This window comes from Danio rerio, chromosome 22 (assembly GCF_052040795.2).
Source record: "Danio rerio strain M-AB ecotype USA chromosome 22, GRCz13ab, whole genome shotgun sequence".
Classification (NCBI taxonomy): domain Eukaryota; kingdom Metazoa; phylum Chordata; class Actinopteri; order Cypriniformes; family Danionidae; genus Danio; species Danio rerio.
In genome coordinates, this window is record NC_141042.1 from 37884608 (window position 1) to 37902467 (window position 17860).

The 17860-nt window shown below is 37.0% G+C and overlaps 1 protein-coding gene across 2 annotated transcripts in view; it reads right to left on the reverse strand.

Annotated features, from left to right (window-relative positions):
* slit1b (slit homolog 1b (Drosophila)) overlaps positions 1-16755 on the reverse strand; it is a 94701-nt gene extending 77946 nt beyond the window's left edge. The window contains exon 1 of one of the 2 annotated variants that reach the window (XM_087302940.1): positions 16445-16755. In XM_087302940.1, coding sequence (XP_087159066.1) covers positions 16445-16632 — 188 coding nt within the window. In that variant the 5' untranslated portion in view covers positions 16633-16755. 2 annotated transcript variants of the gene reach the window in all.
* Between the last annotated feature and the right edge of the window lie 1105 nt (positions 16756-17860).

A 17860-nucleotide genomic window follows, 5' to 3' on the forward strand; every position in this document is an offset into this window, starting at 1 on the left:
AGATTAATTTAGTCTGCCTATACACTTTTTGGCACCAATGCACAGGCCGTATATATAGAAAACCTAAGAATTGGAAATCAAATCCATGAACACTATAGACCCAATCCCAATTCTACCCCTTACCCCTACCCCTCGTTTTGTGCGTAGGGGTAGGGGTGTCCCAGCTAAAATAAAAACTGCTTAATAATTATCTATAATCCCTAATCATAACTCTAGACAGCAGTCCCACAACATTCTAACACTCGATGACACTCGAATACCCTGTCAGTAATGTTTAGTGGCTGGGGATGAGCTTTAACCACTTAAACTCTGCTGCTATTTAGGGATTTCCGCCTGGATTTTGCCTACCCAAATTTAAAAGCTTCCCAAATCCACATGCAGAGGTGTAAATGCAAAAATTTGGTATCATTTTAAGGAAAACCCTTTGAATTTTCATAAAACACTATTGAAAGTGTTTAAAATAACTGTATATGTCGTCTGTGTTATAATAAACACCTAAAAAAAGAGGCAATTTTTGTATTTTTTTAATAAACTCAAGTTTGAGAGTGTATATTTTAGGGTCTGTGTGGTTTAGCTTTTAGTCTAATCATAGGAAAAAAGAAAAATGTCTCCACCATAATCTATGCAAAAGTTATTGTATTCCAACTGATGAGAGGTGCTGTACAAGCCACAGAGACTGATCCTTGTTTTCATATTTCACTATTCTTTTGTTTGATCAAACATAATTCACTGTGTTTGGACCACATCACATATAAAAGGATTACTTATGCACATCACCTCAAAAACAGAGGAGAATAGCCCTGATGGGCACAGCATAAGGTAGGAAATGACAGCTGTCTGTGCTATCTGGGGCTGCTTATTGATCATGAATGTATTGTTTACATTTCTGCGCCATGAAAACACCACAATTCATTCAACAACTGTTTGGCATTTGAATATAATTCAGTAAAAAGAATGCTAGAACTGTATGAGCACCGGCAAGAGCTTTCATTTGAGCTATAACTTGTACATGTGTCATATAAAAAAATATGAATATGAACCAATGTAAAATACCTATCTCGGGTATCCAAAATACTGTGTATTTAAGTGTACATAACTTTTATACAGTGGAATAAAAACCAAAGTGATGCATATGTGCATAAAATATAGATTCTACACTTTTAAACGAAACCACTTACGGGGGTCTGGTGCAACGCTAGCCCTTTAAATCTGAAAGCGAAAGTCGATGACGTCACGGACCCGGTACCGGGTCCGCAGAGTTTAAGTGGTTCAGTGTCTGCAATAATGTTAATGCTGTTTTTGATGTGTTTACATTGATGAATATGGCCACAGTGTAAATGCACAGTATAGTTACGAACTTATTGCCACATTAGATCGTTATAATAACATGATATATGCCTTCAGTGATTTCCTGAAGATCAATACCAAAGAATAGCGCAACTGGAATAACTACAGCAGTCGCGATCTGTGATCTCATATGAAGCAGGAGATTGTGATAACGTGTGCACGTGCTGAAGTGCTGTCCCAATTCTTGGGGGTAAATTTTAAAGCCCTTCCCCTTCACAGACTCGGTCCCAGTCATTCCCCTCACTGGCCAGCAGAGGCCATCATCACCGGACTACTGACATTACGTCATGCTCAGACACTGCTTGACACACACCTGCAGCACATTCCCTTGATCACCACACACTCACGTATAAGCAGCTCACACACACACACATCATTGCGAAGTCTTGTTCTGCCCCTGCAAACACTACTGAGCGTTTCTACTCCTTGCCTGCTTTCCCCGATGCTAACCTTGACTGTATATTTGCCTTGCCTTGCCTTGCCTGCCGCCTGTCTTTAACCCAGCCTGAATACCGACCGTGATCCTAGCCGCCTGCCTCTGACCCATGCCTGCTTTATCACCCTGTGTTTGCCTGCCGCCAGCCTATTGACTTAATACAACTGTGTTTGATGTGAGTTCGCACACTAGTAACATCTGTGTGCTCTTTACTAAACTCTGTTTAATAAACATACTGCAAATAAATCCCTCTGTATCAGACTCTTCGTTACATCACCCTTGGTTGTAAGGGGTAGGGGTAGAAAAATATTATTAATAAATAATTGTGCATCTAAAGGATGCTCTCTTCATTATTAGCGCGTGTAAATTTGTAGTGGAAATACACATTCACGCACACATGTAGACTAGTGTCGCCTGGGACATGGGCTGCAATGGCACTACTGTGGAAAAGAGCCCAGGTGTGACCAATCAGGGTGGTGGATGAGGTGCCTCTTTTAATCCTTTAATTAGTCCAGCATCTGCGACGACACTGGGACCATTACCATGGAAAATTGGACACAAAAGCAGCTTGATCTCTTCATCTCCTACGGTTTCTTTGAGAGATGGAAATAAGCAGCTAATAGCGCGTCACAGATTCATGTGGCAATACACAGCCTACATATAATCCATGCATGTACAAGGCTTTATTTTGAAGAGTTGGTAATCTTGAGAGAATGAATAATTGCATTTATTTAATCATTAACTTTTTCATATTTAATTAACTAGTAACCTTTGGGGTGGTTTTCTCGACTTATTTTCTCAGGGACACTCATTTGAAATATGCATGTGAACCATTTTGATATTATTAGCACTTTTACATGTGCAAAGGTTGAACAGCTTTAATGATTTACAACTCGTTTCCACCAGGGCAAAAGGCAAACGTTGGGTCTTCAATGTCAAATCAGTTGGAAGTGTTTTCAATGATAACAACTGTGTATTGACTTTGATGACCCGAGCAACATTTGTTCTGAGTGTGATGAAGATCTAATGAACACTGAATGCCAAATTTAATAATGTGTGATTTGGACTATTGTTAAATAATACGGTCAGATGGAATACTTGGTGGAGAATGCAGGCAAACTTTGAATGTATTTTTCCCCTCTTTGTTTTATGCCAAGTACAAATGCCATCATTTATACAGAGATTGAATTATTTTATATTTATTAACCCTTCCCTTAAAACCCTGATCACACTGCATACTATAAACATTGACTGTAATAAGCAGAAAGAAAATATAAGAGAGCAAAAAAAGCTGTCAAAAATGTATCGTTTTGGTAGAAAAATTAAAAAGTAAGACGGAGTAGAGTTGCTGGAAACAGGGTTGACAATTTAGCTTTGGATCTAGATGTTAGCTTCTACAAAAATGGACCAAATGCAATATTAAATGTTAAATAAATGATTCTGGTTCATCTAGAATCAGAAGTGATTGGTGAGGGGCAAATAGTGAAGATCCATTGGTACTTGTTTCAGAATGAGGAATTGGGTTGCAGGTTACAGGGATGACGCTGTATGTGTAGTCAAGTAGATGTATCTAGATTTGGAACCGGATGTTGGTTTCTAAAATATATCAAATAAATTGATTACATGTTCAATCACACTAGAATCAGAGATTGTGTAGTGATTGGTAGGGGGCAAGTATTAAACAGGCCAACTGTTACTCATGTTACAGTCCAATGAATAACCAAAAATAAATAAACTTATTATTTTTGAAGAAATTTAAATTTGGTTCCAGACAAGATTATAAATCAATAATGGCAAAATATATATGTGTATGCATGTATATATACAGTTGAATTATTAGCCCCCTGTTTAATTTTTTCCCCAATTTAAAGAGATATTTTTTACCACATTTCAAGACATAATAGTTTTAATAACTCATCTCTAATTACTGATTTATTTTATCTTTGTCATGATGACAGTAAATAATATTTGACTAAATATTTAACAAGACACTTCAATATAGCTTAAAGTGACATTTAAAGGCTTAACTAGGTTAATTAGGTTAACTAGGCAGGTTAGGGAAATTTGGCAAGTTATTGTATAATGATGGTTTGTTCTGCAGACTATCAAGAAAAAGTATTGCTTAAAGGGGCTAATAGTTTTGTCTCTAAAATGGTGTTTAAAAAATTAATATTTGCTTTCATTCTAGCCAAATTAAAACAAATAAGACTTTCTCCAGAAGAAAAAATATTATCAAACATACTGTGAAAATTTCCTTGCTCTGTTCAAAATAATTTGGGAAATATTATATATATTAGTGCTGTCAAAAATAGTGTGATTTATTTGAAATATGTAACGCGTAAAAAAAATTTGACCCATTAAATTAACGCAGTTGCAGTTTTTTTCCTGATGTTGCCGACGTGGGTTCAACATGCAAAGAAATATGGATAAGACCAAGGAAGCACTTTTTGAAGGAAATTTTCAGTATAAAACAATTAATGTCGCATCACCAGGCTATCCAGCGTTTCTTCCAGTTTATTCTAATTTCGTATGTTTCATTTTAAATATTTCGAGTTTTGTTTTAAAGGAATTTGATACCGCATGGCGAACCTGTGCATTTCTGGACTCGCGTGATCCTTTAAGGTAATTAAAAATCGTCGGTAGGCTCTTAACAAGAGAATTATCGTAATCATATTAAAATTACATGTATTGATGTCCATGTAAATGTAGTTAGAAAGTGCCAGATAATGTCACGAACTGTCAAAGATAGCCCATTCCTCTGCCTTTCAGCATGCACTCTCAAATGTTTCATTACGTTTGATGTGTTTTCCCCTTAAACGTGTGTGTGTGTGTGTGTGTGTGTGTGTGTGTGTGTGTGTGTGTGTGTGTGTGTGTGTGTGTGTGAGTGCATGCATGCGTGCACGCCTCCTAGCAACAACAAAAAATGCCTAAACGTCGTCGTCTCTATCCCTTAAAGTTGTTTAAATGTTTAGAGATGGTGTGACCAAAGTCAATGTAAGAATTATTCTTTGGTGTGACTCAACTACCTGTGCGTGCCTTGATATACCCCTTGATGCTTTTTATGTCTTTGTCACAGCACCAGTGGAAACAAATTTAGACACAGAAATCCATATGCTGATTAAGTGATCCTGAAGAGTCTGTTCTCACTCTCAGCTCACATCGTTCAAAAGAAAAGGTCCACATTGTCCCCCGATAATGTCAACAGACTGGATGGTTTTAGCAACTGGCTGAATGTAAAGGAGGACTAAGCAAAATTGTTTATGCTTTAAAATTAATGTTCTCAACTTACAGCAATACAACTTTACAATGAGTACAATTGTTTTTATTCAATACTTTATTAATATTATTATTATTATTATTATTATTATTATTATTATTTTCCATTTTCCAAATCTGCAATGCCTGTATTTTAGCTTTTTTTTTTTTTTTTGCAGTCCACTTAGAATCCAACAAGGAAATCTTTTTTTTTTTCTTTATTGGCATTGGTTGTTTTGAAATTCAGATGACACTGACATGCCTGTGTTTTTATTTCTGTAATAAATATGGCTGTCAAGCCAGGAACTTGATGGTTTATTGTGGGTTTGTTGTTTACATGAAGAAATATGTGTTACAAGTTAAACAAAAATTCGAATAAACAATTTTATTTTTAATTTAAATAGTTGTTGTCTTGCGTTTACATTAATTTTACATTTGAATAGCCAAAATTGCAAGTTTCAGTCCTTCAAATGTGATTAATTATGATTAATTGCAAAAAAAGTGTGATTATTTGATTTTAGAAAAATGTAATCGATTGACAGCAATAAATGAATATATATATATATATATATATATATATATATATATATATATATATATATATATATATATATATATATATATATATATATATAATCAGAATTATTAACCCCTTTTTGAATACTTTATTCTTTTTTAAATATTTCCCAAATGATGTTTACTAGAGCAATGAAATTTACACAGCATGTCTGATAATGTTTTTACTTCTGGAGAAAGTCTTTTTTGTTTTATTTCGGCTGTAATAAAAACAGTTATTAATTTTTTAAACACCTTTTTAAGGTCAAAATTACTAGCCCCTTTAAGCACATTTTTTTCGACTGTCTTATCTGTCCAGGGGGTACCAATGGACCTTTAATACTTGCCCCCCACCAATCACTACTAAATCTCTAATTCTAGTTTGATTAAACACTTAATCGATTTATTTGATATATTTTTCTACAAACCAACATCCGGTTCCAAATCTAGATACATCTTTTGTAACCTGCAACCCTATTCCTCATTCTGAAACAAGTCCTAATGGATCTTCACTATTTGCCCCTCACCAATCCCTTTTGATTCTAGATTAACCAGAATCATTTATTTAACGTTTAATATTGCATTTAGTTCATTTTCATTGAAGCTAACATCTAGATCCAAAGCTAAATTGTCAACCCTGTTACCAGCAACTCTATTCCTAGACCTTCAATATTTGCCCCCTACCAATCGCTCCTGATTCGATCTCTGAGGAACAGCTAGGTTTACACGGCTCCCTTTCACAGAACATCCGAAATATGACCTAGATATACAACACGATGGTCCAATCAATCAGTTTACGTTCACCACCAATTAATTTCGCTGCAAAGCCAAAAACAGGCTGTGCACAAATAGCCCGTCTGTTCTGAACTCTATTATTGGCCAGCGATATCATGCGGAGCCGTTTGAGTAGCGTTGCAGTCCTCGGCAGCCTTTTGCCCTCCGTCCCGACCCTCCGCCTCCCCCCAGTCAACTCAAATAACGCTCCATTCTCTCCCGCTGCAGGGGCAAGGCTCATGGGACGGAGGGGGATATTATTTGGCCGGTGCAGTCTCCTTGATAAATGACTCTCTTTGCTGCGGATCGCCTAGGGATTGTGCTCCTCACTACAGAGCCGCTGGTTGTTATCAATATTGCTTTCACTGCTAATTGCTCAACAGGGTTGAACCCCATCTAAATGCCTTTTCATTGTTTATTTCAGCTCACGCTTTTTCCAATCGATTGCTGGTCCTGAAACATTATTTCCATTGAAGCAAGTGTCTACGCCTTGAGGGTCGGTATAGCGTTTACTATTGTTTGGTGAGTATTAATAGGTGAAATCCAGTGTTTACAATAGGAATCAATGCAATTGGAAATTTGGTGTGAGGGTGAAAATGTTTCTCAAGAGGTTCAAAAGAAAGCTGCTTAGTTAAAAAGGTGGCATCTTGGGATCTTTAGATTATCATTTTGCCTGGAAAACTTTGATGAACTTTGGCTGTCCGCTTAGTGACTTAGTTTTCACAATGCAATAAGACACATGGAAGTCCGAAATGTTCGCAAATGTTTTTTTTTTCGTATTCATATGCAAAATATTCGTCACGTAAACAAAACTTGCACACTGAGTCCGATGTGTATTATTTAATCCATTACGAAAAGCATTTCAGAGTCAGTTCAAACCGTGATACTTTGCTCTAATCTCTCTTCTCCAAAGTAAAAAAATAAAGAGAAAGTGAGAATGGAGAGTTCAGAGAGTTCAATTATCACCAAGTGCAAAGTTTATTTCAGGAAATCAGTTGAATTTTGATTCATTGCTTGTGATACTTGACAGAATAACGTATGTAAATCTTGAACAATGACTGGCAGTACCTACAAACATTGGCTGCTTTGACACATCGAAGCAAGGAACCGAAAGCGGACCATGCTTTCTGTTATAATATCTATAGTACAGTATGTCAAAACATCATTAGAGGTTGATATTTGGTTGATTTTATGTTGTGTTGGAAAGTGACCAAACTCCAATGTTGAGCCAACAATTTAAACTAACGTCATTTTGACATCAAATACTGACATTTATTCGTCAGGTTTGGCAACCAAAATGCAACGTCTGATAGACGTCATAGTGGTCACATTTACACAACGGCAAGCTGTAACATCATTAGACAACCCGGGCTCATTGTGGAAAATGTAGCCCCGCGGATATTTCTGCGGACCGCGATTTACGTCCCGGGAGGTACGTATTCGAGCGGTTTTTGTTTTCGCGGATCGCTAGAGGCCGCTGTGCGCGCTTTTTCGCGTCTCGGGCGCCTCTCGTGAGCGTGCGCCGTTCGCGCCCATGCCGTTCGCGCCCGCGCCGTTCTGCACGAAAAGCCGCCGGATCGGCCGACTCGGCCGCCCTCCTCCTCCTCCTTCCCTAAACCCGAGCGACGGTTCACAAAAGCCGTCCAGAAAAAAAAAAAAAGCAAAAGCCCTCGTCTTCGATTTCGACCACGTTTTCGGATCCCGCCGCGTTCTCGCCCTTATTTTTCGGATTCTGTTTTTTGTTTTACCTGATTTCCGGAACCACTGTTCCCCGGACTCGATCCCGGTCATCTTCCCCGCGGCCGGCTCCTCCTCCTCCGGGGCCTCCGCCAACGCAACGCTGTGAGCTAAGCGGACAAACTGGTTGCATCGGGAAAGCCCTCCTCTTGGAGGCGAGCCGTCGGCCGGCGATCGCAAAGAGGAGGGGTGGAGCGGCGCCACACCGCCCCGCAGCGGTCGCTCGAAAAAAACTAATCGCGGTCTCCAGAAACGTCCGCGGGGCTACGTTTCCATAATGAGCTTGGGTTGTCATTAGATGTTGATATTTGGTTGTTTTTAGGTTGTGTTGGAAAAAGTGACCAAAATCCAACGTTGAGCCAACATCTTAAACCAACGTCATATTAATGTTAAATACTGACATTTGTTCGTCAGATATGACAACAATAATCTGACTTCATCTCAGGGAACCGAGTTTGAGATTAATAGCTATATTTCCATTAACCTATTTTTATGCGCATTTTGAAATATCGCATTTAAAAATTTTTAGCTGAATTGGCAAATTTTGAAAATTGAGTAGGACAAACATTTGATCTGATAAGAAAAAATAAGCATAAACTATATTGGAAACAAATAAACTCCAGCATTCGCATCAAAAAAGTCACGTGATAAAAATTGGCCCAATGGTACAGAACTAATTGACAAATCAGCAGAGCGACCACATTGTAAAACTTCTGAAATGTTGGTTTGGGCTTTCTAAAATCCCTCAGCCAAAGTCTGTCATCACAGTGGTTCAGTATTATTATATTATTAGCATTATTGTTGTTATTATGATTATTATTATTATATAATTATTATTATTATTATTATTATTATTATTTATTATGATTATTATTATTATTATGTTTTTATATTGTTATTATTAAATTATTATTATTATTAATAATATTATTATTATTACTATTGTTATGTTTTTATATTATTATTATATTATTTTTATTATTATTATTACTATTATTATTATTATATTATTATATTTTTTTTAATTATTATTATTATTATTATATTAGTATTATTATTATTAGTAGTAGTAGTAGTATTATTACTATTGCTACGTTTTTATTATTATTATTAAATTATAATTATTATTATATTATTATATTAAATTATATTATTATTATTGTGATGTTTATATTATTATTATTATTACCGTTACCACAGTGACTTCGTCTACCACAGCAAATTCTGTTTCTCTATTTTATATTTGGTGCCAGTGTAATAGGTTTATATAGGTGTAATAGTGTAATAGGTGTAATTTTTTTTTTTGGATTTTTAATTTTTAATTTTTTTTAACTAATTGGATGGAAACGCTGCTTTATTCGCGGATGTTTCAAGTGATATAGCTTATTCATACATGCCAAGTGACTCATGTTCTGATGAGTGAAACATATCTATATTTACAAATATTTATTCATCATAGACAGTGCAAGTAGTTAGGACTTTTCAACCAACTTTCTGGAGTGAGAAGGCTTTTGGACCCCCCTCAATTGTATCTGTGGGAACCGCTCAGAGATTGGTCAAATATTTGTGCAGACTAAAAGCAAGTCATGCAGGTCTGAACTGACGTGACAGAACTTTCATTAAATCTTTGAGTGGATCGTTCCTTCAAGTGTACGATCAGCGATATGAGGCACTGCGACATGACAAACAATCTTAGAGAGTAAACATAAGATGCGCCTCTGAAAGCAAGCTGACGTGAGGAAGCCATAACCGGAATTACATCCTGTAAATCAATGAACATAATGTCCTGCAGTATCAGTTACATCTGACTGATCTCTGGAGTCTGATGGACACACACTGAACGCTCTGATAGCAGATCCTGTAAACCTCTGACACACACACACACACACACACACACACACGAGTATCAACACAACCATGCTGGAGGCGCTACAAACAACAACACCACTACTGTGCAGGATCTGTCTGTCTGTCTGTCTGTCTGTCTGTCTGTCTGTTGTCTATCTATCCATCCAAAAGCCATTTGTTCTGTCTGTTTCTATCTTTCCACTTGTCATTTGTTTCATCTATCCATATATTTATCCATCCATCCATCCATTATTTGTTTCATCCATCCATATATTTATCCATCCATCCATCCATCCATCCATCCATCCATTATTTGTTTCATCCATCCATATATTTATCCATCCATCCATCCATTCATCATTTGTTTCATCCATTCATATATTTATCCATCCACCCATCCATCATTTGTGCTATCCTTCCATATATTTATCCATATATCCATCCATCATTTGTTCCATCCATCCATATATTTATCCATCCATTCATTCATCCATCATTTGTGCTATCCATCCATTTATTTATCCATCCATCCATGCATCATTTGTACTATCCATCCATATATTTACCCATCCATCCATCCATACATTTACCCATCCATATATTTACCCATCCATCCATCCTTCATTTGTGCTATCCATCCATATATTTATCCATCCATCCATATATGTATCCATCTATCCATCCATCAATCCATCCATCCATCATTTGTTCCATCCATCCATATATTTATCAATCCATCTGTTATTGTTTTATCCATCCATTTGATCCATCCATCCATCCATCCATCATTTTTCCATCCATCCATTTGTTCTACCTATCCAACCATCCACCTATCATTCAATCCATCCATCCACCTATTATTTGTCTCATCCAACCATGTGTTCTATTCTTCCATCGATCCATTTGTTCTATCCATCCATCCATCAATCCATCTATTTCTTTCATACATCCATCCTTCCATCTATCGGTCATTTGTTCCATCCATAAATTTGTTCTACCTATCCAACCAACCACCTATTATTCAATCCATCCATCCACCACCCGTTATTTGTGTCATCCATCAATGTTCTATCCTTCCATCTATCCATTTGCTCTATCCATCCATCCATCTACCATTCTTTCCATCCATTTATTCATCCAACCATCTGTCATTTGTTCCATCCGTCTATCCATCCGTCCATCATTTGTTTCATCCATCCATTTGTTCTATTTTTTTTATCCTTCCATTTGTTCTATGCATCCATCCATTCATCAATTAATCAATCCATCTATCATTCTATCTATCCATCCATTCATCATGCATTCCATCCATTTCATTTGTTTTATCCATTTGTTGTATCCATCCATTCATCTATCTATCTTTCTATCCATCAATCCATCCATTCGTCATTTGTTTCATCCATTCATTTATTCTATCTATCCATCCATCCATCCTTCCATCCATTAATCAATCCATTTATCATTCTATCTATAATCCATCCATTCATCCATCATTTGTTCCATCCATCAGTCTGTTCGTCATTCGTTCCATCTGTTTGTTCTATCCATCCATTCATCTATCTATTTTTCTATTCATCAATCCATCTATTCATTTGTTTCATCCATCCATTTGTTCTATCTATCATCCATCCATCAATCCATTCTTCCATCCATTCATTGATCAATCCATCCATCTACCATTCTATCCATCCATCAATCCATCCAACCATCTGTCATTTGTTCCATCCGTCTATCCATCCATCCATCATTTGTTTCGTTTGTTCTATTCTTCCATCCTTCCATTTGTTCTATGGATCCATCCATTCATCAATCAATCCATCTATCATTCTACTATCTATCCATCCATCCAAACATCATGCGTTCCATCTATCCATCCGTCATTTGTTTCATCCATTTGTTGTATCCATCCATTCATCCATCTATCTTTCTATCCATCAATCCATCCATCCGTCATTTGTTTCATCCATTTGTTGTATCCATCCATTCATCCATCTATCTTTCTATCCATCAATCCATCCATTCGTCATTTGTTTCATCCATTCATTTGTTCTATCTATCCATCCATTCTTCTATCCATTAATCAATCCATTTATCATTCTATCTACAATCCATCCATTCATCCATCATTTGTTCCATCCATCAGTCTGTTCGTCATTCGTTCCATCCGTTTGTTCTATCCATCCATTCATCTATCTATTTTTCTATTCATCAATCCATCTATTCATTTGTTTCATCCATCCATTTGTGCTATCTATCATCCATCCATCAATTCATCCATCCTTCCATCCATTCATTAATCACTCCATCTATCATTCTATCCATCCATCCATTATATGTTCCATCCATCCAACCATCTGACATTTGTTTCATCCATCCATCTGTCCGTCAGTTGTTCCATCCATTTGTTGTATCCATCCATTCATCTATCTATCTTTCTATAAATTAATCCATCCATTCGCCATTGATTTCATCCATTCATTTGTTCTATCTATCCATCCATCCATCCTTCCATTCATCAATCAATCCATCTATCATTCTACTATCTATCCATCCATCCAAACATCATGCGTTCCATCTATCCATCCGTCATTTGTTTCATCCATTTGTTGTATCCATCCATTCATCCATCTATCTTTCTATCCATCAATCCATCCATCCGTCATTTGTTTCATCCATTTGTTGTATCCATCCATTCATCCATCTATCTTTCTATCCATCAAACCATCCATTTGTCATTTGTTTCATCCATTAATTTATTTCTATCTATCCATCCATCCATTAATCAATCCATTTATCATTCTATCTACAATCCATCCATTCATCCATCATTTGTTCCATCCATCAGTCTGTTCGTCATTCGTTCCATCCGTTTGTTCTATCCATCCATTCATCTATCTATTTTTCTATTCATCAATCCATCTATTCATTTGTTTCATCCATCCATTTGTGCTATCTATCATCCATCCATCAATTCATCCATCCTTCCATCCATTCATTAATCACTCCATCTATCATTCTATCCATCCATCCATTATATGTTCCATCCATCCAACCATCTGACATTTGTTTCATCCATCCATCTGTCCGTCAGTTGTTCCATCCATTTGTTGTATCCATCCATTCATCTATCTATCTTTCTATAAATCAATCCATCCATTCGCCATTGATTTCATCCATTCATTTGTTCTATCTATCCATCCATCCATCCATCCTTCCATCCATTAATCAATCCATCTATCATTTTATCTATCATCCAACCATTCATCCATCTGGCTATCCTGGCAACTTTTGTGCACCATTTTTTTTAAATGTGGGCCGGTCAGTTTTTTTTTTATTTGTTATTATTTTTTATATGTATTGTTTTTACATGCAGGCAGCTTTTATCCCGTGCAAGATGTAAATATTATGATGATGATGCTAATAATAATAATAATAATAGTAAACGTTCAGCATTTGGCCCAATCGTGATGGCCGGCTGGTTTCGAGAGGGGCCGACCCAATCAGAGGTTACGTGTACATAATCAAAATCTGGCTAGAATGTCAAGCAAACAGTGTAAGTGCAACACAAGCTAATTGTCAGAGATCGACCGTGAAAAAGGGAAAGGTGCTGAAAACCTCAGAGAAAGCAAAAAAAGGCTGTAAAATCAGATGCTGCCAAATGCATAGAGTTAACTGAAATATTCTCGAAAAGTTTAAATTCGGCCGCTGCATTGGAGGACAGTAGCGCGGTAGAGGAGGTAAGAAGAAAACCGAAAATATACTTCTTTCTATCTATCTCTCCATAAATAATTTTTCTTTCTATCCATCAATGCATCTATTCGTCATTTGTTTCATCCATTTATTTGTTCTATCTATCCATCAAATATCCATTCTAGCATCCATTAATCAATCCATTTATCATTCTATCATCCATCCATTAATCAATCAAATGTTCCATCCATCTAACCATCTCATTTGTTCCATCCATCCATCTGTTTGTTATTTGTTCCATCCATTTATTCTATCCATTAATCCATCTATCTGTCATTTATTTCATCCATATATTTGTTCTATCCATTCATCCATCATATGCTCCATCCATCCATCTTTCTATCATTTGTTCCATCCATCCATCCATCCATCCATCATTTGTTCAATCCAACCATCTATTTATCCATCAACCCGTCATTTGTTCCATCCATCCATCATTCTATCCATCCATCCACCCATCCATCCATCCGTTGTTTGTTCCATCCATCCAACCATCTATTTATCCTTCCATCCATCCATCCGTCAATTGTTTCATTCATTCATTCAACCGTCTATTTATCCATCCATCCATCATTTCTTCCATACATCATTGTTCTAAATATCCATCCATCATTTCTTCCATCCATCCATTGTTTTATCCATCCATCTATCCTTCCATCAATGCATCCGTCATTTGTTCCATCCATCCATCATTTGTTCCATCTATCCATCAAGGGACTCGAACCAGCAAGCTTCTTGCTGTGAGGCGATCGTGTTACCCACTGCGCCACCATGACGCAATTTATTATATATTTAAAACAATAAATTGAAGGGCATCCACTGTGTAAAGCAAATGCTGGATAAGCTGGCGGTTCATTCCGCTGTGGCACCCATGATGGAAAAAAAAGGATTACATCGAAGCAAGATGAATGAATGAATTGAAAAATGAAATAAACAAGGGAACTTGGGCTTCGCAAAACTACAAGCTACAGTACTAATCATGGCTATTGATTTTATTTCATTAAAGCTAATGTTTAACAGTGTTATTAAAACAACTAACTGAAACATGGCTGCAACATGATCTAAATACAACAATTATTAAATCAATATCACTAAAATAACTTTCCCACTGGCTGACAGTCAATAAGATACTGATTTATTGTACATATACATCCCTTTTCAGTTAATTTTATAATAGCGCTTAAATGTTTTTACATGTTTTCAATAGTATTTCCTACTTCCTTAACTTGTTGGACACAACTTTTGTGTATTTTAGACTCTCAAACACCTAAAGCACAAGCTTTTAAAGCTAAATAATACACAACATTAAAATACAGTTGAAGTCAGAATTATTAGCCCCCTTTGAATTTTTTTATTTTAATAAATAATGACAGAATTTATGAGTGAACCATCCCTTTAAAGCCAAAACACAGTCTTAAAAACACAATAGAAGATATTTTGAAGAAAGCCAAAAAACTTGTAACTATTGGCTTCCATAGTAGTGAAAACAAATACTATGTAAGTCAATGGTTACCGGTTTCCAACATTCTTTGAAATATCTTTTCTTGCCTTCAACAGATGAAAGAAACTCATAAAGGTCTGAAAAGAGTAAACCGTGAGTGAATAATGACAGAATTTATGAGTGACCTATGCCTTTAAAGCCAAAACACACAGCCTTCAAATGCAATAGAAGATATTTTGAAGCAAAACCTGTAACCATTGACTTCCATAGTAAAATAAAAATACAAATACAATGGAAGTCAATGGTTACAGGTTTTTTAACATTCTTCAAAGTATCTTCTTCTGCCTTCAACAGAAAAATAATCATAAAAGTCTAAAGCAAATAAACAGTTAGGAAATAATGACAGAACTTATGAGTGAACTATCCCTTTAAACCCAAAACACAGCCTTCAAACGCAAAATAAGATATTTTTAAAAGCAAGCAGAAAAACTGTAACCATTGACTTCCACAGTAAAACAAAAATACAAATACAATGAAAATCAATAGTTACCGGTTTTCAACATTCTTTGAAATATCTTTTTTTGTTCTAAGCCAAAAACATGCAACCATTGACTTTCAGAGTGAAGCAAAAATACAAATACAATGGAAGTCAATGGTTACAGGTTTCCAACATTCTTCAAAATATCTTCTTTTGCCTTCAACAGAAAAAAAACTCATAAAAGCCTAAAGCTAGTAAACCGTGAGTAAATAATGACAGAATTAATAAGTGACATATCCCTTTAATCCCAAAATAATGCAGCCTTCGAACGCAAAAGAAGATATTTTTAAAAGCAAGCAGAAAACCTGTAACCATTGACTTCCAGAGTAAAACAAAAATACAAACACGATGGAAATTGTTAACAGTTTCCAAAATTCTTCAAAATATTTTCTTTTGTCGTAAGCCAAAAACCTGTAACCATTGACTTCCATAGTAAAGCAAAAATACAAAAACAATGGAAGCCAATGGTTACCGGTTTCCAACATTCTTTGAAATATCTTCTTTCACCTTCAACAGAGGAAAAAAACTCTTAAAGGTCTGAAACGGTGAATAAAAAATGACCGAATGAACATTTTTGGGTGAACTATCCCTTTAAACCCGAAACACGGTTTCCAACATTCTTTGAAATATCTTCTTTTGCGCTTTACATTTACATTTCTGAGTGAACTATCCCTTTAAAGCCAAAACACGCAGCCTTCTCCATTCACAAACACACGCACATGGAGTGACGTATAAGGACACAAACGCTCCTTGCGGTACTCACAGGCGCTCCGTGGTTTTGGGGATGTTTCGCGGGACGCTTTTAAAGGCAAGTCCATGGCAGTCCACAGTGGATCCGGTGCAGGAGCAGTGAGGAGGACAGGCTCCAGAGCGTCCCGAGAGGAACAGAGACAGCAGCAGAGCCCAAATCCACAGTCCAGAGCTGGGACGCGAGCGCTCGGTGTCCGGCATCTCCAAAAGCCCACAGCGGACACTGCGGGACACACATAAACTGCAGGACAGGAGAGGACGCAGGAGATCTCTGTCCTGTGTGTGTGTGTTTGTGTGCTCTTTGTGCCGTGGTTCCCCTTCTCCAGGGTAAAGCTGTGTGTATGTGTGTAGGAGAGGGAGAGAGAGAGAGAGGGAGGCTGGATCTCCCACACGTGTGCTCTCTCTCTCTCTCATTCACAGAGAGGGAAAATCATCCATCACTACATCTGAACATCACTGATCTGACTCCTCCCCTCAGCACACACACACACACACACACACACACACGCACACACGCACACACAGAGAGAGGGGACACACACACAGAGAAAGAAAAGCACACACACAGAGAACACACATGCAGATACACATACACACTCATCTACTGTATACACACACAGAGACAAATACACACAACTCACACACACACACACACACACACACACATGCATACAGACAAACCACAAACACTCACAGAAAGAGGAACAAACACACACTTTCAAATCACTCACACACACACACACACACACACACAGACACACACACACACACACAGACACACAGAAAGAAATACACACAACTCACTCACACATACACACACACACAGAAACAAATACACACAACTCACTCACACACACACACACACACACAGACATACAGAAACAAATACACACAACTCACTCACACATACACACACACACACACACACACACACACACAGACACACAGAAACAAATACACACAACTCACTCACACATACACACACACACACACAGACATACAGAAACAAATACACGCAACTCACTCACACATACACACACACACACACACACACACACACACACACACACAGAAACAAATACACACAACTCACTCACACACACACACACACACACACACACATGCATACAGAAACACCATAAACACTCACAGAAAGAGGAACAAACACACACTTTCAAATCACTCACTCTCACACACACACACACACACACACACACACATACACAGAGACAAATGCACACAACTCACACACACCACACACATTCACAGAAAGAGAAACACACACAGACACACACTCACATATACACACACAGAAACAAATACACACTAACAACTCACTCACACACACACACACACACACAGGAAGAGAAAAACACACAGAGACACAAAGACACTTACAACTTACTCACACACACATGCACACAGACAC